This window comes from Sycon ciliatum, chromosome 13 (genome assembly GCF_964019385.1).
Source record: "Sycon ciliatum chromosome 13, ocSycCili1.1, whole genome shotgun sequence".
Lineage (NCBI taxonomy): Eukaryota > Metazoa > Porifera > Calcarea > Leucosolenida > Sycettidae > Sycon > Sycon ciliatum.
In genome coordinates, this window is record NC_088655.1 from 9,784,441 (window position 1) to 9,808,534 (window position 24,094).

Sequence of the window (24,094 nt, forward strand, 5' to 3'; positions counted from 1 at the left end):
CGTGGGAACATCTCCGTGAGCCACAAATAATCCAGCACAGCGTTATCTTACAACTGAATTCCACCACACACGACAGGCTGGCCACAAGTAGACAATACTGTTCTTGCATATATCCACAGTGGGCAACCCAAGGCTTCCACAACTCGCACGGTGCTCAATACCCATACTTCCACTGCTCACTACCAAAGAAATCGGAGCGGTCGGTTGGTTTCACGCTCAGTGCTTATAGGCAAACACATACATGTACATGTACTACAGAGGCGTGGTCCCAGCAAAAGGGAGGAGGGGTTTAGTGTTTCGTTCCCATGCCCCTGCCCCACCCTTGCTATTTTGAGAGAACGGTTTTCTCAGTTTCTAGGGCATGCCTTGCATACAGTACGTGACCTGTTTTGAAAGACCACATGTTTTGAAAGACCACCTATCTTGAGAGGCCGCTCTTATTTCAGTACCATTCCATGCCTCAATAATCAATATACACCATGTGACCTGCGCTAAAAGGCCACTTATCTCAGGTAAAAAGGGCACTTATATCAGGTACCACATTCCATGCCTCTACATATGGCCTGCTCAATGAAATCCAGTCGCGGCCCACAAGTACGCGCCGGGGCGTTGCGCAGCCCTAGACCTGCGAACACTGGGCTGCAAAATGATGCAAGGCGCAAACTTGAGTGACACGACTGGATTTCATTGAGCAGTACTCTACAATCATGTGCACTTTGTGACCTATGTTGAAAGGTCACCCACCTGCCTTGAGAGGCCAGTTTTCTGTGCACCAAACCTATGCCTGTGGTAAGCAATACGCTGCATTATCCCATGGCGGATAATGCTTTAAAAAATTGGTTGATTCTGCTCTACAAGCAGCGAAATTGGCAGAGCCATGTAAAAGTTGCGGTGGGCAATTCCTCCAAATCTGCTCTTCTTTATCCATACGTGTATGCCAAACTTGCACTGATGAAGCATACCAGAAAAGTAACAAATTCTGCCAGTTTTTCAGCCACCATTTTCTGCCATAGGCTACTGCTCATTAAATATACATGCACCTTTGGCTCTGCACCGAGTAATAGTAAAATCCACACGTTGGCGTTACCACCAGCTATACAATTGCGTTCAGAAACACAACCAGCTTGGGAGGTGTTCCACACGCCAGGCCACCACATGTCGAACACTTACAAAGCCTTGAATGGCATTATGGCACATGGGGCTTGCACCTCAGCAGAAGAGGAGGATTCCAGTACGGTGCTACCCAATGAAGTCCGATAAAGCTAGCAAATGCCTATTGGGCACAGTGCAACAGCCTTACTAGAGCTGCGAATACTGGGATGTGAACTGGTGCAAGTTTGACTCACGTTATAGGACATCATGAAGGAGCAGTGTACGGTGAAAGTACATGCATCACAAATCCGGCTCTACGTAAGGAAACCATTGCCATTGGACATGTTCAACATAATCATGCGGAAAAACAAAATTCAATAATTTCATCATTTTCTCACCTGTGATCCCATTGCACCACCTGCTGACAGTACAGATAGTCGCTGGGGAGCCGCTCTGATTTTGCAATGTACTACAATAATTATAGCTTCCACAAATTACCTCCGGCATTCCTGATGGCTGATGTAGGCTGCGCTGAAACAGCCTGAGGGAGGCACACAGTCATTTTGACAGCAACTTCTCCCCTGCAAGGCTGCAGTAGTAGTCTGCACGCGATCTCGTCATCCGACTGAGCTGCTGTCCTTGCCAACCTTGGTCTGGTCCAGGCATACGCCATGGAGAGCGTAGCACACACACAAACTTTCAAAGACCAGGCTTGAAGGGATCAGCCGTCGTGCGTACTGCCACTCCGATGGATTCCTGAGGTTTCCAGAGGCGCTGAGATGACAGCGCACTCGACTCGACACATCACGTTCCTCCGCGAAGGACCGCACACGCTCGGGCAGCCCAGAGCCCCGTAAATCTCTTATCCTCCGCTGCAAAGAGCCACCGTACCTGCAGCTTCCTCAAGCAGCAGTGACCGTTCACAGCTTGTAGTAAAATAGCCACGCTCCTCCCGCACGCGTCGTAGGCCGAATGGAATCCGACACTCAGCGACAGACCGCACGTAGGCGGTGGAAGATTTGCAGGGCAAACTCTAACTCAACTTCATCTTCGCCATGCCCATTGCGATACAGGCTGATTCGGTGATTGCTACTAGTGCCGGCCGGATTAGGATTGATGACATGTGACGTGCGAACACTTGAACATGAAGCCAGCTTGTAGCCTAGCCCTAGGTAGCTAGACTGGCTGACACTGAAGGAAAAGTTAGGAAACGCTGGACGAATGCCTTCTGAGTTATCCGGCAGAGGGCCAGGGTGCTATCAATGGTAGATAAATCTAGGTGAAACACGGCGCTGGATTCCTTCAGCCACTCCTTTTGACGACGCAGGGCAGACCAGGGCCAGAACTCAGTTGCTTCCGACGCGTATCTGCCGAAAACCTCCAGGCGGAGAAATCATTTCTGAGAACGTCAGTGGCTCCCATTGTCGCCGGGGACGACGCTCAAGACGGCTGACTCGGTGGTACTTGTTGCCTTCTGTCTCTTGGCCACTCATTTCCAGAAAAAGAGCTTTGTTCGCAATGGACCGAACGACAACAGATGTCGGTAGTGGGCCAAGGATGAATACCAGGGCACAGAGCAAAGAAAAGAAACCATCTCTTCGCCAAGTCAGGGACATACGGGCTCGCCTGCCATCGAGCATTCGACGTAAGAGCGATGTCAGTGGTGTGAAGCCAGGCCGTTCCGCGCTGGCATCATCGGCTGGCGAGCTGAGAGAGTTGCCGTCGAATCGACCACCGACCGGTCTCGCCTCACGCGCGAAGCCTCAGGATTCCCCACGCGGCAGCAGCAGCAGCAACATCCCACGATCGCCAGCCTCACGGCGAGGCGATGCGGACGACAACGAGGGTACGAGCGGAACGTGTGAAATTCGCACGGCGGTCGTGCACCACACGGACGGTGTGCCGCTAGACTCGATTGTGCCGCTGCGCAAGTCCCTTTCGGCCAGTCCACTCCGAAGGACTCAGGTGTCGAGTGGTCGTAGCACTTCAGCCACGACGAGATTCTCGTCCGGTACTGAGCGGAGCGACGAAGAACGAGACGTGGAGCCCAGCCCGCCACCTTCGCCGGAGATCTATCAATTCAGCAGTGTGCTGAAGTACGTCAAGAAGAGCCAGGATAGCCTTCGTAGTAGCGACGACGAGGGCAGTGAAGATGACCAGGAGACCGGCATGCATAGCACAGGACTTGTTGGTGGACGATTTGACTTTGGAATCGCTCATGCACGACAGGCCAGCGCTCCCATTGCGTTCAATCAACCCTCATCACTGGAGATATCTAATGGCACGGGTGCTTTCGATGCGGCGACCACTACAAGTGGTGGAGGCTCCATGCCGAGACGACGTCCAAGAAGCGCACCGCTGTACGCCGAGGGAAGATCCGTTGTAGCCCTGGCCCTGTCCGAGCTACACTCGCCCGTACGGCAAGCGGTGGTAATGCAGTCACCGTCCATCACCCCCGTGCACGGCCATCTTTTCCATGGTAACCAGGTAGCAGGCAGCCAGATCCCTCTCGTACAGAACAGTTTGATAATGACGACTTCACCCAGCGGCTGTCGGCTGGAGCAAACACGACGGAAATCCTTCGGCATGGACAGCGCAATAGGACTGGATGAAGAAGCCGCAGTGGCAGGGACAGCATCGCGACAACTCCCCAGCAATCCAAGCACGTCACAATTGGGCCTCAGCAGTAGCGGTCTGTCCCCGTCACTTTTCCATAATCGGCAGGGAAGCAGCAACAGCAGTGGTCTGGGTTCGAGGACGCCGTCGATCACGTCGGACATGTCAGCAGCCAGCGGCGGAGAGCGGCTCATCACGAGCTCCGCTGTCGGCATGGTGACCATGACTCCCAGCAACTCATCGCAAACATCGCCAATGTCAACGCACAGCGGGCAAAGTCGTGTGGTGCATGAAGGGGAGGAAACCGCTTTGCCTGCCGATGCTGTGTCAGCCACGCCGGACACAGAGCCAAGTGCACTGGAGATGACAGACGAGGCAAGCCGGAGTGTAACTCCCAGCATCGTACCAAAGAAGATGACCAACACACGTGAGTTCTCAGTTTGGATTTGTATGCTTATCAGGTTACACAGAAGACACAAAGCACACAGCACATGTGGTACTTTGTGTCTTGTGTGTAAGATACAGTGAAACATGTCTAAGACGACCACTCAAAGGACCTTCAAAATGTGGTCTCTGTTCCTAGGTGGTCTCCTTATCCAGGGTCGTTTGACTGCGAATAGCATCCCTTGGTCCCAGTTGCTGTGGTCTTCTGAGGCAGATGGGTCGCCTTATCAGGTTTTACTGTAGCTCTGTTCGCATGAACATTGAGCACTCTACCGACCCGGAAGATTGTACTTATCAGGTTGTGTACAATAAAGTGCTCGAAGAAACCCGATCGCGTCCACATTGGCACATCGCCCCCACTCCCCTTTGTCTTGTTGTCCAGTGTCATTTCAGTTGTCCTCTTCCCTTGATTATTAGTAGGGCTGTGTTTGCTAGTAAAATAAATAAATTAAAAAAAACCTCAAGTACACGCCGGGCGCTGTGCAGGTCCAGACTTGCAAGCGCTGGGATTTGCTCTTGCAGAGAGCTTCATCATAATTATTTTAAAATGTATGAAACCAGATTCTAGGGACCAAGCAACCTTCTTTTACATTCTAACTTTCTAAGGACGCGTTCTTAAATCCTCTCGGAAAAGTTGGAGACTCTCCGAAAGGTTCGAGAGCTGTTCTTATATCCTCTTCGACTTTTAGGAGGCTCTACAAAGCTCCAAGCTTTAGAGGTGGCTGAAACTTGGAGATTCCCGCGGTTTGGGATCAGCGCATGCGAACTACGGTTAAATGCCACGTGTTGATCATGAGTGTACGCATTTCCCTTTTTCGCATACGCACAGTGCATTCATGGCACTCAAGATCGCGGCCCCTTTGGCGCTTCATATTGCGTGACATGTGCAAAATATCTCCAAATTCTTCGAGACCCGTTCTTAAATAATTGCAGTTTCTTCGACTTCTCTTTTCTTCTTCTCCGAGAAGCTAGCGAATATAAGAGCGCACTCTTAGGCATGGATTGCAGAGCACTGTGATAATACATGTAATGGCCCGTGTGATTTCGCCTTGATCTCTTCCGTGATATGTATTATTCTGCAGGCACTGCAGGTGAAAGCGTTGCGAACACTGGCCTCATGGTAGCTAGTTCAAAGAGGAGTTTTCCTGACCGGAAGAGACGGTCGGACACGGAAGGAACATCACAAGATGAGCTCGACGCCAGCGACAGCTGCAATACGCTCACCGAGTTCACGACGTCGGCCACGGAAGGTGAGACTACAGCCTCCTCGCTGCCGACGTCGCCCGCAAAACGCACCAACAGCTCGTCGTCACGGAGACAGGAAGCGGCAATGCTTCGCCGTCACCTATCGTCAGCGTCGACCGTCTCGGCAGCCGCTCGCCTGGAGGACCAGAGAACGGCGGTGGCAGTGCGTCGCGGGGACAAATGCCGCTTGTCTCAACGCAGTACAGATGGTGGTTGCCATAGCGCCGCCACGCTGCTCGACGACGGAATCAGCCCGGAGCTAGTGTCGCTGCACATGTCCATGTCGTCGCTGCAAACGGCCACGTCGTCCGTGACGGTCCGCGATCAACAGGAGCTGTTCCGCTCGACCCTGCTGCACGGCACGTCCAGCGACACACTGCACCAGACGCACAGCGGCGTCTTCTGCGATTCCGTCAGCACCATGGCAACCGCAGCAGGCGGTGGACAGCAGCACGGTGGTGGGCATGGCAACGCCGTAACCACAGCAACTGGAACAGGTAGTGCTGGTGTAGCTGCTACACGGCCGAGGTCACTAACCGACGAGTTAGCCGTGCTCAGTGGTCAGGTAAGGGAACACTCCATTTATTGGATTTTTCTTTGAAAACAGCTCACTGTCATAGGCGAGAACAGGCATAATGGGAGCACCGTGATGGCGAGGCTTTTGCAATCGACCGATCTGCGGTTACGGCATCAAGGGGATGCTCCTGCTGGCGGTGTCTTTGCTCACACTCCCCCTCTCAGGGCTGTAGCCAAATGCGAGGGGGTTCTGATGAACGCTTCTGGGATAAAACTGTTGCAGTAACTCCTTGCCTCGTGGCTACTGATGTTGTTGTGCTACAAAGACGGCAGAATGGGAGAGATGTTCCAACTGAGGATCACTATGGCACGAAACTTTGGTTGGAAGAATCTCGTTGTCTCCTTTGTAATGAAGCTTCTGTCGTTGCGGTATTCAGCACTGTGTACACTGAGCAATAGAGTACCGTTGGTCGCCGAAGAACTGGGGGTCAGGCTCCTAGCCTAGGCCGTTCTTATTTTCATGTATTACAGTCTATGCACAGTTGAGTCACCGTGTATACATTGTTAGGCTATGCTGGGTGAAATTCTAGCCTGGTCGTTCTTCGGGGGCCCCGTTCTCCGACAGACGACAGTGCTGTCGTGTGTCGGAGAACTGGGGGGGGGGGGGGGGGGGGGAGGGGGTCAGCCTCGTAGCCTTGGCCGCTCTTATTTTCTTATTATTTAAAAATATTACATGCATACAGTCTATGCACAGTTGAGCACGTCATATCTATATCGGTGTGACACTGTGCTTGGTGAAGTCAGAGCCTGCTCGTTCTTCGGCGTTCCGTTTCCTCGGCAACCAATAGTACTGTGCTTGTAATGTGTTTCTTGTTGCGTTTCGCAGAATTCCTCCCATGACCTGCTGGAGGTGATTGAAGAGCCAGCTCAAACACCTCCAGCCACTCCGCAAGCCGAAGCTCCGGTTACGAATCTCGACGCAGCCATGCCGATGATCACACCCATGCAGACCCCACGTCGCTCGAGCTGCACAGCCACGCATAGTGCAGACAGTGGAAGCACTGATTCCAACAATACGGTAAGTCTGCTTCTCACGCATAGATTGTCTACTTGAAGCTGGATATTCGTGTATTGGTGAGATTTAGGGGTTGGTGGCTGTATGGCTTGCCGCTATAAAACTTTGTGCGCTCCATTTTTTCATTGAGTCTAACTTAGCTTTGTGTACGTGCCTGTGGAGTTGTGAATGCGTTTGCATGTGTGTGTATGTGCGTGTGCGTGCATGTGCATGTGTCTGTGTATGTGTATGTGTGCATTTTGTGCGTGTTTGCGGCTTGTAATTTCTTTGACTCGCTACCATACAGGACACCATGAGCATACCGACAGGGATTTCCCCATCATCATCGTCATCCGACTCGCCCACGTCACCATTATCCATGCCACTGACGCCGCTATCAACCAGCATATCACCCGATTCGTCCGTTTGCTTACCGGAAAAGCCTTCCACACCACAGCAACGTCGTCGCTCCTCACTATCTCAGCTCACCAGGAGACGCTCATCACTTGGTCGACGGCAGAGCAGCCCCGAGTCTATCGGCGCTCCCACGCAGTTCCACTACATCGGCCGTGTGAAGCCGTCCGGCAATGTCAAAGTCAACCAGAAACTAGTCAGCACACGATCCGTTGAGCTACATCGGCCTGCGTCGGGAACATACGGATTCTACGTCAAACGCCGTCCGTCCGCCCTGGCGTCATCGGCAGCCAATGACTCGTCACCTCAGCAGGCCGGGTTTTTCGTGTCGCGCATCGCCAGTGGTGACACTCGTAAACTTCTGTCTGGCATGCTGGAGGAGGGCGACCAGATCCTGGCCATCAACGGCGTGTCGCTGCAGCCCACCGACGGCGGTGTGGCCGAGGTGTGCACCGAAGATGTGGTGCAGCTCTTGCAGGCCAACACTCTGCAGCTTGTGATTATCCCTCGTCTGGAGATAGAGGAGTGGTAGAGAGAGACATTGCTGCTCGCTGATTACCGTGCAGAATTCTGCAGGGTGCCGGTCGGTCTGCTACATGTACTGGCCACAAAGCAAGAAGTAGAATTTTTTTATTTTACAAAGACCACTTACATGCCAAACGTGAGATGCGGCTAGGGGAAGCATGCACAACCTGAATCGTGGCAGTGATGGTGAGGTTCAGGGAGCTCTGCCGACCTAGGGTCTCGACTTCATGGCCATCTAGACAGAATGATGGTCTCCTAAACCTGCTCTACACCAGCTTTGTAATCAGTGAATTCTGAACAGTAGCTGATAACCTCTATTCAGACTCAGCTCTTGGAACAAATGCAGAATATTTTTTGTCAACATTTCTGCTTCTTTTTTTTCACTCCAAAACTTGCATTGGTATCATTGAACTATTTCACTTTACTTCAATGGCGGTGACGTCCCGAAGTGTTGAGCAAAATTTAATATCACCAGGCGTTTCTATTAACTTCTGACTCCAACAATAGAACAGTAAATAGACGTAGAAACTGATGAAGAGCACCAATATGGTCTGAGACCCATCCACCGATTATTTTCACAGCCCATATTGCATCTGCACTTTCTCCATCTCTCATGACGCTACCTATCAACCACTGATTACCAGATTAGTATGACCATCGTTAGTAACTACACGGATACACCGTAGTAACGTTGTACTGAAGTAACAGGTTTAGCCAGGCTTCTGATGCTAGCATATTTAGTAACCTTCCCATTGGTGATTTGAGTTTGACTCGTTTTTTTAGAAACCCGATCATTATTGGAGCATGTACCCTCTTTTGTTTCACACATCTATTAATTGGCGCAATGTCGCCTTCGTATAACCGTTCACACCCAAGCTATAACCGTTCACACCCAAGCCAATGTGGAGAGAGAATGTGTGTGTGTGTGTATGTATGTGCACGTGTATGTTTATGTGCGCATGTATGTGTATGTGCGTGTGTGTGTGTGTGTGTGTGTGTGTGTGTGTATGTGTCTGTGTGTGTGTGTGTGTGTGTGTGTGTGTGTGTGTGTGTGTGTGTGTGTGTGTGTGTGTGTGTGTGTGTGTGTGTGTGTGTGTGTGTGTGTGTGTGTACATGCGAGTGTTTGTGAGTGATACAGAGTGTGTGTATGGCAAGCATACACCGTGCACCGTACGCTGCAGGAGTCACACATGATTCTCATGCACTGCCATCTAAGACAGAAATCCAGCTACTGACTGTACATGTACATGTAGAGTCAGACCTCGCTTATCCAGTCCTCTTTTATCCGGATCCCTCGCCATCCGGAAGAAAATTGTTGGTTACCGATTTTCAGCATATGCCATGCATACATACAGTATGGGTGTTCGATTATCCAGATCCCTCGCCTATCCGGATATTCTTGTGGAAAACGGACGTGTGCGGTTATGCGAGGTCTGACTACATGTAAAGCCGAGATCCAGGCATTAGGTTTCACACTGCACCGCACTGTACATGTATGCGGTGATACCCACGAAATCCAACCCCTGGAAGCTTGTAAAGCTGAGATCAAGGGTTTGGATTTCACATACCGTGCCTGTTGTTAGTCAACATAAAAACGGACCAGGCCAATCTTGCGTGCTACCACTCCGGGCATAAACTGTAAGAATCTGACAAAATACTTCAATGTTGTAACCTATTTTTATAAACATATCACTTTATAAAATATAATAAAAACACTTCAAAAATGACGTTCGACGGGACACTATTCTCTGCCAACAGTGGAGGCTGACATTGTATGCTGCATGACAACGTGGCCAAGGTAGAAGTCACCATGGATACATGTAGGAGCAAGCAACTACAGTAACCATAGCAACCATAGCCAGTAACCATAGCGTAGCAACCATAGCAACTACAGTAACCATAGCAACCATAGTGGTCTGACTATGATTATGCGCTACATGCTCTGAGCTGGCAACACAAATGAGCCGAAAGCAGACACAGACTAAATCTCACACAGAAATGGCCGATATTGCCGCAGTGAATACACCCGCACAACAGTTGAGCAGCAGCAACGAGAGTCATGGTGCAGTGCCTACCCAAGAAGGACCTGCGATGACGTCTTGTTCACCGCCGCGGAGCGAATCGGTCGGTGCGTCATATCCTGAAGAGGCGCCGTGAGCTCTGCACTCTGCACCTTCTTGTCAAACGTGTCTGTAGAGCAGAATTCCTTGAGCTTCTCGCGGAGGACTTCCGCCTCGAGCGCCCGCTCACGAGACTCGCGCACCACCTCTTCGCGCTCACGCGCCATCGCCTCCATGCGTAGCTCCTTGGCCGCCAGCTGTCGGCGTTGCAGGCGCTCGTCCTCCTGCTCGACGTTCCGTAGCTTCTCCAGGTTCCTGGCGTGTGCGGCGTGTCGTACTTTCAGCTCTTCGGCCGTCTTCGCCCGGCGCTCCTCCACACGCTGCTGTGCTAGTTCGGCCGCTCGGTGCTCAGCCTCTCGCCGTTGCTCGTCGTTGGCCAGCCGCAGCTGTTCAGTCTCGTGCTCCAGCTGCAGTGCTGCGTCGCGATTGCGCTCCGCCTGCCGATCGCGTTTCTCCGACTTGACCCGCTGTAGCTGCTGCTGCTCGACACGTATTGCTTCCAGGCGTCTCTCGGCACGCTGGTGTTTCTCGATGACATCACTCTGCAGGTTCAGCAGCTCCTCCGCTTCGTCGTCCTCCAGGTCTCTCAGACGAGCAGCAATGGCCGCACGCTCGGCCGTGTTCTTGGCTTTGAGACGCTCGAGCTCTTCCTCTTCCAGGCGCTGTTTTCGCTCGCCTGCCGTCTCGATTTTGGCTTCTTTCTCTTCCAGCATGGCTCGCTTACGCTGTCGTTCTTCGACTAGCAGCTCGACACGTCGCAGTTCCTGCATCTGCCGCTTCCGCTCTTCCTTCTGGGTTTTCTCCCGGACAGTCTGGTGCAATCGTTCCTGCTGCTCCTCATACAGCTGTGACCATTTGTCCTCCTTCTCCTCGAGCTCCTGCTGCAACGTGTCGACTTCTTCGCGATGCTGCTGTTCCAACGCTGCCACGCGCAGCTCGGTCACCGCTCGTTCCTTCTCGCGTTTCTTCTCCATGGCCTTGCGGTGTTCCATCTCTTCGAGCTGCCGTTCGGCTCGTCGGTGTTCAGCCTGACGATCCCACTGCAGCTCGGCAGACTGTCGCTGCTGACGTGTCTCGGTGTCTCGCCGCCGCCGTTCCACCATCTTCTGCAGGATGCGTCGGTCGCGTTCGGAGAGAAGCGCCATCTTGCGCGCCTCCATGCTGGACATTCCCACGCTCACTACGGCATCGGCCAGCTCGTCAGCTGACCATAGTGTGGACGACGCTGAGTCGCTAGTATGGCCACCGCTGGATTTCGACGCCAGTAGCGCACCGTCTGCACTGCTCCATGGCCGGGATGGTGGTGCGGACGATGCGGTGGACGCCCGTTTCAGGCCGGCAGATGTGGCCGAGGCCGACAAACCGGGCTGCTGCTGCTGCGTCGTGCTTGGCTTTCGACTGGTTTCACGCAACCGATCGGTGGGCACGGCGGCCGGAACACTGCTAGTTTGACGTGTGCGTGACGATGTTGATTCCTGAGCTGGGCCACCGTTTGCCTGTGTACTTGCCGTACGATTGCTTGACGTAACACTGGTACTAGTCGAAGGCCTGGACGAGTCAGTTGTGTCCGTGCTGGCCGAGGATTTCGTGGATGGCACGCCGCCACGGTGAGTTTGCGGCGTCTTGGCTCGATCGTGCAAGTCCAACTTCTGCCCGACGAGCTGCATGCTACGACGCTCCAGGGCTGAAGCCGGTCGGGACGACGATGATGACGAAGATGAGAGGGTAGATGATGGTGTGGGTGAGGTGGTGGGTAAATGGCCGGGCAACTGTTCTCCACGCACGAACTTCACCCTGTTCGTCTTGCCCTGTGCGTGTGAGCTGGCATGAGTGGTATGACTGAGTCCAGGCACGGCTGATTTACTCCTGGTCGCGGTTGTCTCTGCAGCAGTAGCCCCTCCGCTAGTGGGCACACTGGCACTCAGCTTTGAGGAGTAGCTAGCAAAGCTACTCGCGGAGCTGGTGGCAGACTGCTCATGGCTGCTGGTGTTGACACTCGACTCGAGGCCAGGGACTGCGTCTCGCTCGGCATCGCTCCACATGATGCGCTCGCGTTCCTCTCTCGCTCGCTTCAGCAGCTCCTGGCGCTCGCGCTCCGTTCGCTGGTACACATCATACAGCTCCGTGTAGGAGAGCTTCTCCTCGCTGAGCTCGCTCTCAAACTCCGGCAGGGATTTGTAGAGTAGCTGCACAGGCTGCACGCCGCATCGTCCACACGCCTCCAGCGAGCGAGGACTGGTCAGGACATATTGGGTCTCCTTTGCCCAGGGCTCCTCGAAATTGTAGAGATCCAAGTGCGGAATGGTCGGCTTCTTTTTGCTCGGTGACTGTTGCTGCGCCATACTTAGTTGCTGACAGTGCTACTGCAGTGGACGTGGGCGCCCTCACCGACCGTGCTTGTTCCACGGTTATCTGTAATAGTATTTTATACCTGTTGCCAGTGTTGGCTTCACAAACTGTGCAAGGCGGATTCAGTGCTTGCCTGTGACGACCTACATCCACATACAGACCTGAGCCCTGAACATGACGCGTCTTCCCCCTCGGACCAAACGGCACCACAAATAGTGCAGACAGCGAGAACTGCAACAAAATGCGGGGTATAGGTAGACCCATGTAGCTACATCAAAATCATTGTGGCTTCCATACAAATGGTCATGACCACACAAGCACAGAGAGAAAAGGCGATGCCTGTTGCTCGGTGCGATACTGTCAGTTTCAGACCGGAGACTGAGCACATCAGCTAACTACATGACTGTAGCCTTGTAGGAGATGTAGTGAAATCAAGTCCAGCAAAATATTATTGTCATGTCCAGCACTGGATGAAACACACTCGATGCAACGATCGGCTGGTTGACTCGAGAGTCGAGTTCTGCTTGATCTACAACGACACGTGTCCGTCTACATGTATGTCGGCTATGCGGTAGAACGGACGAAGGACGCGCTCGGGCCGCGGCCCCGAGCATTTTCTGCATTCCCCGGCCCATGTGGCAAAAACTAACGTTACGTTACTTGAAGGAAAAAGCTGGCTCACGCGGCCTCTGGGGCTGTGAGTCTGGGCCTGCCGAGGTGGGGTGTGGCCTCAACGTATTGCGAGCTCCGGCGTCATTGACATTACTCATTAGCGCTGGGTCCACTAGAACAGACTACATATCCCGGATACGGCCTGTACTCATGCTACTAGGCTGTATCAGTACTCGTACGGACGTAGGCTTCGGCAATGGGCGCCGAAGAACACCGACGCCCACCGGCCCGTGATGGGCTAATCCATCTCTTCTTTCTTTCTGTCTTTTTATACTAAAGTTCACGTTCCCAACTCGTAAAATATAATTTTTTTTAATGGACAAGGTGAGCGAAAGACTTACCCCGGAGTAGTGAAAGGGCAATCGCTGAAGCACCAAAGCCAAAGGAAATGCAAAAGCACGACAACAACTGAGTGGGGCCGTGGATCTACGCGGCAGCAGTGATGGAACCAGGGAGTAGTACAAGTCATAATTATTGTACTACTCCCTGGTTGAAGTTGATCAAAAAACATAAAACAGTACTGTACCAGAATGGACTCGGATGGAGAGGCAAGGCCCTTGGCCCCTTGATTTATCGGATAAATCATAGAAAAGAAAAGGACCAAGAAACTACAAGTTACACTATAATGTCCACTAACACCACCAGTTACTAAACAATCAGCTCATGCAATAACATTGCACGACACTGACCGACGGCACTGACGTTCTACAACTCACTGGCCCTGGCATGAACATCCGCCAACGTCCTTCACAGCTGAGACTTTCAGCTCGTGCTTATTCTTGGTTACGCTTACCTTCCCCTCCTTATGTTATTTCTATAACTTAGAACCTTCCGGAAGGCTGTTGGAGTGCGCATCCAAGATGTGCTACAGGCTCTCTTGATAGCCAGTTCTTTGCAGAACGTCAGTACCGTCGGTCAGTGCCGTGCAATGTTATCGCACGAGCTGATTGCTTAGTAACTGGTGGTGTTAGTGGACATTATATTTCTGCTCATTAGTTGTCACGTTTGTCCATCTTCTCTGTACCATTGTCTTTCCTTATTCTTTTCGAGCTGGTTATGTGAACATAGTAAAAAATAATAATAAAAAATAGCGTAACTTCAAAGTAGTCTTGTAGTTCCTTGGTTCCTTAGTTCCTTGGTCCTTTTCTTTTCAGTACTCTACTACTGGTAATTTTATCATGACTGTGCTGCGCATTCTGCTCATCTCCTCTCTCGTCATTGGACATTTGCACTGCCGCTGCCTCCAACTGAAGTCCTCAACCTATCATAGTCTACCGGTAGTTAATTTCTGACCGAAGTCTTCAACAAGGCGATAATACCCGATCTCGACGTAACTGTTGTCAGGTCACGAGCATGAAACATGTACAACCAGCGAAACGGAAACGGTTATCTTGTGTTAACCAGTTACCTGGCACTGATACAAGTACATGTAGATGACGGGTTTCATCTAGGGACCGGCGGATTCTGCTCGAAAAGCAGTAAAATTGGCAGAACAATACAAACCTTATGGCGGGTAATTCCTCGAATTCTGCTCCATTTCTTTATCCACATACCAAACATGCATGAAACTTAGCAGAAAAAGTATCAAATTCTGCCAATTTTTCTGCCGGCAGAATCCGCTGGACCCTAGTTTCATCCGTCTGAGGTTCGGGCTCTCTTGGCCCTGGTATGAAGGTAGAAATATCCTTTACGATGGTGTGCGTATGAATAATGCACACTGCCACAGTGCCCATTCTTGAAGAACGGTGGTGAATGTGTTCATGCTGGTCGGCTAGTACTGTACTGCAATAATAATAATTATTATTATAAACCAATTGTCCGGTGTTTGACCAGTACATGGCCAGTCACTACATGCACTATTAGAAATCTCGCTTTATGCAGTAGTTAGTGTTGGCGGATGCTGTCCGCCAGAGAGGAGGAACACCGACACCTCCGGCCCGGGTCCAAATTATACTCAGCAACACGATACTGTTGCTGGAGAACAGTCAGTACACGTCGTTACATCACTACGTATTTGACAAATAGTTTAACCTATTGCGTCTTTGACAAAATAGTTTAACCTGTTGCTACTGTACTAGGACAAGTACCACCAGATGCCATGTACGGTCGGTGTGTGGAGAGTGCAGTATGTCCACCAACTTCATCATGAAAACAAAACGAAGGGATACTACTGCATACTGCATTATGGCGCGCTTTGTCTGCGTAGACGCCGAGACCTTTGAGGTCGGCAGAGCAGCCTGGCCCCGCCACCACTTCTCGCACATATTCGGGAATATAGTGGACTTTCGTATAATAATAAAAACAACTACATGGATACGAGTTATAAGAAGTTTTGACTTATAAATATGAATCTCAGGGCCCACTGCAACTAGATAAGATGCAGCAAGAACGTGTAATAATTACTAGTAGTAGGGGAGGGTTTTTCTATTTTCGTATTTTTCTGTTTGGCGCGCATGAGCACTCATTAAGCAGTGATGAAACCGAGACCCCTGGTCGGTTTAGCTGCTCTTTCCCCGCCTCCACTGCTTCGGCTGCCATCGCAGCATCGCTATGTGCATCTCTGTGCGTTTTTGCCGGCGTTTGCACCATGATGGTTTGTGGTTACTAGTATCTTGTAAAATAAGAAGAAGAAAAAAAGGCACACAACTACAGAGTGCTGAAACATTCAACGACTTGACACCTAGCTCAAACACATCTCCGACGCGCACATCAGCAGTCTCCAAACTCCCCTTCCTTTTCACATTTTTATGATTGGTTCAACATCCGAGTTTCGAATTCCCTCATCATGCCTTACTAGCATTACACTAGCTTGGAGGAGATGTAAAGGAGATGTAAAGGAGATGTAAAGAAGATGTAAAGGAGATGTAAAGGAGATGTAAAGGAGGAAAATCTGATCAGAGAACATGCCTGTCATCTACATGTAGGCATCGGCAGATTCTGCTCGAAAAGCAGTAAAATTGGCAGAACCATAAAAACCTTATGGCGGGCAATTCCTCGAATTCTGCTCCATTTCTTTATCCACATACCAAACATGCATGAAACTTACCAGAAAAAGTACCGAATTTTCTGCCATTTTTTCTGCCGGCAGAATCCGCTGCACCCTACTGTCATCATCAGGCCTCGAACTGTGAACCTTCCCCATAGAGTATAATACTGTAGTATGAACCAACCAATGTCACAATGATGCTCTAGAACTATCTACACGTACATGTACATGACAAAGACAGCATACCTATACATAACCAGTCTCCCCGAATTCAAGCATTCTCTCTATCAGCTTTTTCGCCGATATATTCATTACACTGACAGTATCCCAAATCCTTAATTACCAGATGTTGTATGCCTCGATCTATTTCCTTAGCCTATCCTCGATTAACTGCTCCCTCTACATAAAGTTGTCATTTCATTCTTCTTGCAGGAGATCCCCTCGACAGGCCCAAAGCCTTTGGGAAATCCTTAAATAATTATAATAAAATACAAATACAGCACAAGGTGGAGGACACGCGTGATGCAGTACGGAAACCGCGCTCTTGACTGCAACCGAAACATACAACGTGTCCTACACGTACATCTTGTATTGCACATACATGTATATACACCTCGTTTAGGTCACAAGTAAGTTCCTTTCATTCAATATGCAGTACGCACTCCTACAGTTATTTTGCCTGATGATTGAAACAAAATAATATCTTACTATTTCCTGATCGAAACCATGAAAATTCGGAGTAACAACGAAGACATTTTGGTCCTTTTGGAGAGGGCTTTGTTGCCTGTTAACTGGTACATGACATATTCATTGCATCTACATGGTACGAGTATGCTACAATACACCTACCAGTAATGTTAGACACCGTTCAACATAAATGTTAATTATTGCAAAATTAATGTTCTTCAAACTGCTTCATCATGACTTGCCCAATACTAATCCAGTGGCAGTGCAACTCAATACCACCGTGTACGTACCTGACTTCTGCATGGCGTTGCCACCCATGATAGCAAGAGTACATAAAATAGCAAGAGTACTTACCGGTATGTAAAATATATTAATGTACTCTTGATGATAGGCACAGGCAGCGAGTGCCCGCCAGTCCAGGATACGGTATCCAATGCTTTCCAAACTGATGAAAGCTTCCACCGCGCCGGACAATGGGACCTGTCAGTACGGTATGCCTAGCGTTGTAGCAAAACCGTCATGTACACGGTGTAGGTTGCGAAACATCGCCACCACTGGCACCAGTGCAGTAAGACCTTCCTGCAGCTTAGGGTAAGTGGAGCGGGTGAGTTGAAGTCATGCTATACCAGCAGCACAATAATACATGCTGCTCACACAAAGACAAGTTGTTTCTGCATGCATGGCTCGCAACGCCAATCCAGTATCCATGCTTCCCCGCAGTTCACACTTTGCAGTTCAGTGGATAGTCTTGGTGTTCTGCATCTCGCACAAGACTGCACTCCTACCAGAACTCGACGAAGAAAACTGCAACTTACCAGTGGTGGTGAGACCCGACTTGCGAGTGTTTCGTCTACGCTTGGCATTGCAGTGATCGAAGCCTCATCACCAAAGAGCGTGTGATGGTTAGTAGATGTTGGTGTGTTTCAGGCAGGCTGCTGCTCATTATCTCTACCCAATACGTTGTAATAGGCTTTAGTACGCTCACACTTTGTGTTGGGTTCTACTTGAAGAAGTCTAGTTCTAGCCCTCTAGTCTAGGCACCGAGCACGTCACTGCTAGCACTAATAGTCAGTTCGCACGTCATGCTGGTGGCCTGCAATAGTCCATATCGCGACTAGTTTCGAGTCCAGTATTGAAGAGTTTTGCCACACACAACCACGCAGTACACTACTAGTATAGGGAGGTTTAGTTCCCACGTAACGGAAACGCGTACGTGGGTGATCCACGTAAAGTGGATGAAGGGCACCCACGTTGCAATGTTGTGTTTAGTCACACGGAACAAACAAAAGCATGAAGCGAAAGGCCCAAACCTGGTCAAAGACGAAGCTACCCGGGCCTAAGAAGCTCATCCAATATTTTGATTTCGTGCTTCGGAAACTTCTTCAGCTGAGCACCCTCACAGCTCGCACAATGCGCTCCATTCTGATTTTCACCCACGTTCTGGCGGAACGTGGGTGAGCCTCCATACACGGTATGTCGTGAACCAGAAAACGTCTGTACGTACGTGGGTACACTGAGTATCACGTGGTACACACACGTACGTGGGACTAAACCTCCCTACTAGATTCTACGTGGAGAGTCTTTGGTTCCGAAAGGCTGACAGGTATACCACACAAGATCAGCGAAGAAGGTGAGGCAGATGCCATCTTTGATCTTTATTCGACGCTTGACCCATGCAATGTTGATGCATCCTTATTTGGTCCGTCCAACTTGTGGTAGGTTTTCTTTTGACCAGGCCTGATCACACGACGCTCGCAGACATCGTCATGAACAGATCACCAGCCACACTCCACGATAGCATTCAATGCCTGGTTCTGCTTTGATGAATTCCCGTCATCTTATCAAGGAACAAAACAAGACTTTTAAGGAGTAACACTTCTTGCTTTCGTGGGGTGTGGCTGGTGAACTGTCCGTGCGGGTCTGCAAGCGTGGTGCGGTCTGGTCCGGTCACAAGAAGAACCTAGCATTCTGTAGGCCCCAGTGAAATTAATTGCCCTTATTGTATCAATATTTTTTTAAAGGATTGGGAGAACTTCAAAAATTAATTCAAAGGATCAGCAGGGAAAGTGGACTGCCCGAAAAGAGAAACCCGACCAGGACCAGACGGTTAGAGCATCGCTCATGACAAGCAAGGTCCCGGGTTCAAGTCCTGCATGGTGAGGTTGGCATTTTGTTTCTCTTTTCAGGCAGTTCACTTCCCTGACTGATCCTTCTTATTGCAGCATGCATTTACATGTATTTTGTATTAGACCTGAAGGCAGCGGATCTCTCCGTGGAGAGCGCTCTCCAAGCTGCAGGTTATAGACTAACTTGGCTTGAAACTATTGACAGATGCGTCGACTCTGCTCCTGTCTCACAGGTTCAGGGAAGATGCGAGCTGTGTGTATTATTATTGTTATTATTATTATTCTGGACAATGTACGTACTAAGCGAATGCATGTCTTGCCAGAGTACAGACTAAGTGAGTACCGCTGGATACTCGTAGTCTTATTTGCTATTACAGTCAGACCTTGCTTATCCGGTCCTCTTTTATCCGGATCCCTCGCCATCCGGAAGAAAATCGTTGGTTACCGATTTACAGCATATGTCATGCATATAATATACAGTATGTGTGTTCGATTATCAGGTTCCCTCGCCTATCCGGATATTTTTGTTGAAAACGGATGTGTGCGGTTAAGCGAGGTCTGATTGTAGTCCTTTTGAGACGGTGACCACTATTCTACCTCACGCCAAGGTGATTGAATGGTAGATTGAGCAGTGCTGAGGAGGAAACAAATGCGCGCCAGTAGCGTCGAATAGTGCATGGGAACGTGCTGGGAGTGCAAAACATTTTTTTTACTAGAGCCACGTAAACCCGTCATGTGTGTACATGACCAGAGGCAGGGTCTTGGAATCCCGTAAACTGGTTTGGCTTGCATTGCTTAAACACTATCACTCGGGTCGGTGTTCCTGAAGTCGGCGGAGATACTCCAGTTTCACCAACACAGCTGCGACTGCAGCCACCCCTATCAAGCACAGGCACGTGGCCGGAAGGGTTTGGGAAGGGGTTTCCAGAGGGGGGGGGGGGGGGGGTTCGGCGTGTCCTCGGCGGGGTGAAGGGGGCGGAGCCCCTTGACAAGCTTTAAGGTGTCTTTAAATTCCAAGCTCCTGAGAGGCCCAGTCTGGGATTTCACTTTACTACAGTGTGTTGTGGTTCATTCACATCTAGGAAGTTTTGTATTAACAATTTAACATGCATGTCTGTCTGTCTGTCTGTCTGTCCATGCTCTAATTTGCCCATGTGAATGATAGGTGATGGTGTGTACAGTCGAGCAGTGTCCAGGACACCAGCACTGAACCCGACTAGCATCACTCCCTGTAGAGAGTACACTGCAACTGCTGAGCAGTATCAGTACCACCCCCAATGAGCCGATGATGAGGAGGACCATGACACACCACCGATCAAGACACGTCTTACCAGCACCATTGTCCCCGCATCTGCTTTGCATCCTGGCACTGTTGCTCAGTGCTGTTCTCCTAGAGAAAGTGCTTAGCAGTGAGGTGTCAAATGGAGCTGGCAGTGATCTATCAAGCAACTCCACCGGTGGATCTGGGATTGAGTCGGCAAGCAGATCATGTAACTTGACCAGCGCATCGGGGCGTGAAGCAGTACGTGATTCAGCTGGAGACTCTGGAAGTGGATCTGGCGGTGTGTCAGCCAGAGGATCAGCAAGCCATCGGTTTGATTTATCCGGGAGTGGATCATCTCTTGCTTCTTCGTCTACATTTGTCAGCTCCTCTTCTTCTGGTAGTGATACTTCTGGTGATGATAGTTCAAGTTCAGCACAACAGTTTCCCAGTGGAGATAGTGGTGAATCAGCCTATACCCTTGCCACTGGCTCTGCAGACCTGTCGGCAAGTGGCTCAGCCGTGTCTTCTGCAAGCGGCAGTTCTGGTCGTGCCAGTGATGGTAGCGAGGTGAATCTGTCGGGAAGTGGAGAAATCCCTGGCTCCTCCATGAGTGGTGTCAGCACTGACTCCGGAAATGCAATGGATAGCAGTGGGTCTGCGTCGGAGTCCTCCGCGGTCTCATTAAGCAGCTTCGGGAGTGCGTCGGGACTTGGATCCGCTAATGCATCTACCACGCTGTCTGGGAGTGGAGTTTACAATGGTCAGGCCAGCATCCGCATCAGCGGGTCTGGAAATACAGCCAGTGGGTCTGCTGCAAGCTTCCCTGGTCTCATCACCTGCTCTTCTGACGGCTATGTAAAGTGTTTATCCGGCCCGGATGACTTGATCTACTGCTTCTCTGATGGATTGATCAGCTGCTCCGCGAGTAGATTTATCACTTGCTCGTCGGATGAAACTGCCTTTGGGAAGGATAGTGGCTCCGGAAGTGACTCTGGTATCGGCTCAAACCTGGAATCCAGCAGCAGTGCCAGCTCTGACTCAGGAAGTAGCCTCCTCAGTGGCTCTGGCGTTGGATCTATTCTGGAGACTAGCGTTGTTAGCAGTCTTGGTTCAGGCAGTAGCTCTGGCAGGGACTCTGGGAGCCCAGTTAGTGGTTTCCAAAGTGGATCAGCAGTGGGTTCAGCTTCGTCAGCTTCCGCTAATGAGTCTTTTTCAGGTATTTCTGTGAGTGGTTCCTCCCGTATGTCCATTAGCGGTACGCAACAATCGGGTAGTGGTTCAGCAGACATCAATAGGGTATCAAGCGATGACATCACATCAAATAGTGATGTCACCAGCGGATCAAGTGATGATGTCATCAGTGGATCAAGTGATGACGCCACCGGCGGATCAAGTGATGACGCCACCGGTGGATCAAGTGATGATATCACCAGTGGATCAAGTGGTGATGTCAGCAATGAAACAAGTGCAGACGCCGGCAGCTCATCAAATGACAGTACTGGCAGCTCAACCAGCAATGGCAGTTCAAGTGAAGATGTCCAGAGGCCATCAGGAGATGATGAAAGCAGCAAATCAAGTAGCAATTTCAGCAGTGAATCAAGCAATGACGCGAACAGTGATTCAAGCAATGACATAATCAGTGGATCAGGTGGTCACGCAGGCAGTGGAATGATGCCATCAACTAATGCTAACACCAGTGAACTAGAAGATTACAACAGCACCAGTGAACCAGGAGATCACATCAGCCCCAGTGAACCAGGAGATCACAACAGCACCAGTGAACCAGGTGAGGACGTCACCAGTGAACCGGGTGATGACGTCACCAGTGAACCAGGTGATGCCGTTACCAGTGAACCAAATGACGGCACCAGCAATGGATCAAACGATAATGTGAGCAGTGAAACAAGTGCAGAGCATGGTATGAATCTTACAGCAACCTCCAGCAGTGAATCTGGGACCGACAGCACATCCCCAACCGATGTCTTTGCTGTCCCTGAGCGTAATTCTTCGATGGGATCTTCCAGCGGATATGACAGCATAACATCAATCACGTCCTCACAAGCCACAGGCACTGACGGACAATTCACCACCAGAGACACATCTGCACCACCACCACCACCACCACCACCGGCATCACCTTCACCCGGCACAGCACCAAACCTCACCATGGTGCTCACGCCTCGGCATAGCAATGCGAAGATCGTTGGACTCAGTCTCAGCTTAACTGTTCTTGCGGTCGGTGCCGGGATCTTAGCCATGATTATCGTCAGCCGACGGAGGACCTCCCGCCGCCCTGCGTCTTCCTTCGATCAGGAAGTAGCCGTGCACATCTTCCCGAATAACTTTACGTTTAACCGACAGAAAGATCAGGTCATGCTGGAAATGAAACACTTCCTACAGCCTCCATCCGGTCTGTCACGTGAGCCCTACGTCAACGAGTCAGTCATTATATAACCACTTGTAGCACCGCAGTCGGAATGAAGGAGTTGAATTTTTTATGACTTGCTCCACTGAACTGCCCCCTTTCACGCAATGCTCAGTCGCATTCAGATACATGTACAACGTCCAACCAAGACGGTCATTGTGCACAGGCCATGCATATTTCTGATTGGGAAAAATATCCAACGCCATGATGAACTACTGTAAGACATGTTATTATAACGAGTTGCAAATTTAACGATTGTCCAAAATCCACAGGTTAACGAGAACCTACGATAACGATCTTGCAATCTTCAGGCATATCCGCACACATCACATAATTATGACTGTGGCATTGCAACCTGAACAGAACATTATTATAACAAAGAAAAAGTCACCCGTTAAAACGTTAGGTTTGCTTCCTCGTTATATTTATATGTACATGTTGACAGTATACGTGTAACGGTGCACATGCTACATGCACATGCTACATGTACATGTACATGTAGCATGTACATGTACATGTACATGCTACATGTACATGTACATGTACATGTACATGTATATGTACATGTACATGTACATGTACATATACATATACATGTACATGTATATGTACATGTATATGTACATGCTACATGTACACTCTGTAATTGGAGAGTGATTCTCACAAACGTACATACTCTTGCTGTACATAGAGGAAGCCCTACCTACATTTATGCATACATGTCTCTTGTACGGGCAAGAACAAAGTAATACAGCTAGCGTGTGTTGAAGAAGAAAATGAGCGGAAACGTACTATGCTGTGAAACACGCATGAGGCATGATCAGGGCAAATGACAGCTGAAAAGAAAAGGAAAGAAAACAAACACACACACACACACACAACAACAACAACAACAAGTGCCATACGCATGAATGTTAACGGCCAACGCCAAGGCCGACACCATCGCAAATTGCCAGCCCACCGAGACGACGACGTGAACCCCGGAGACGAAGGTCGACAGCCCGGAAAACAGCAAACTGATGGTGGATCCGCACCCAGGACATGACGTTGCTGTAGGACTTGTCCCACCTGGAGGCAAGGCGCATAGCAAGTCGCCGTTGATACGCACGGTACTCTGTGTGCAGTGCACCATCAGTTGAGCAGACCAGCGGGGTGAAGGATGCTCGCAGCTCCTCTGCGGCCGCCTTGTACTTTCTCTTCTTGGAAGAGGCAGCACTGTTGGATACGGCGTTCCAAGAGAGGTTCGAGAGGACGTAGCTGGGTGCGTCGGCATCCACGATGCGGTTGTCAAAGTACGCCACCCTGTCTCCTTCCCAAACTCCCCGGACCAGCCAATCCGCCTGCAGTGTGGGGCGGTTGTTGCCATCCTGCACAGGTACCATCACCGGCTCGACAGCCACACCTCCCCATGCAACGTCTGCCAGCCGGGCATCGAAGTCGCGGACATCGTTGTGCCCGCGCTTGATGAGCCCACCCTTCATGCAATCCAGACCATGCTGTAGAGAGAAAGCAGCTCCACAGCCATCGCAATGCGACGGGAGAGCGTTCGGCTCCTGGCC

General features: G+C 50.4%; 3 protein-coding genes across 3 annotated transcripts; 2 read left to right on the forward strand and 1 right to left on the reverse strand.

Moving 5' to 3' along the window:
- Positions 1 to 1,988: 1,988 nt before the first annotated feature.
- LOC135830117 (mucin-2-like) lies at positions 1,989 to 8,795 on the forward strand. The gene is made up of 4 exons (XM_065342508.1): positions 1,989 to 4,135; positions 5,235 to 5,962; positions 6,800 to 6,991; positions 7,275 to 8,795. Exons 1-4 carry the CDS (start codon positions 2,611 to 2,613, stop codon positions 7,911 to 7,913), a joined length of 3,084 nt encoding a protein of 1,027 aa, XP_065198580.1. The 5' UTR covers positions 1,989 to 2,610; the 3' UTR covers positions 7,914 to 8,795.
- Positions 8,796 to 9,516: 721 nt separating this feature from the next.
- On the reverse strand, positions 9,517 to 12,782 carry LOC135830152 (coiled-coil domain-containing protein 177-like). The gene has a single exon (XM_065342556.1). It carries the CDS (start codon positions 12,366 to 12,368, stop codon positions 9,978 to 9,980), a length of 2,391 nt encoding a protein of 796 aa, XP_065198628.1. The 5' UTR covers positions 12,369 to 12,782; the 3' UTR covers positions 9,517 to 9,977.
- A 7,364-nt stretch (positions 12,783 to 20,146) lies between these two features.
- On the forward strand, positions 20,147 to 22,564 carry LOC135829162 (dentin sialophosphoprotein-like). The gene has a single exon (XM_065341568.1). The coding sequence runs from the start codon at positions 20,147 to 20,149 to the stop codon at positions 22,562 to 22,564; it is 2,418 nt and encodes an 805-aa protein (XP_065197640.1).
- The last annotated feature ends 1,530 nt before the right edge of the window (positions 22,565 to 24,094 follow it).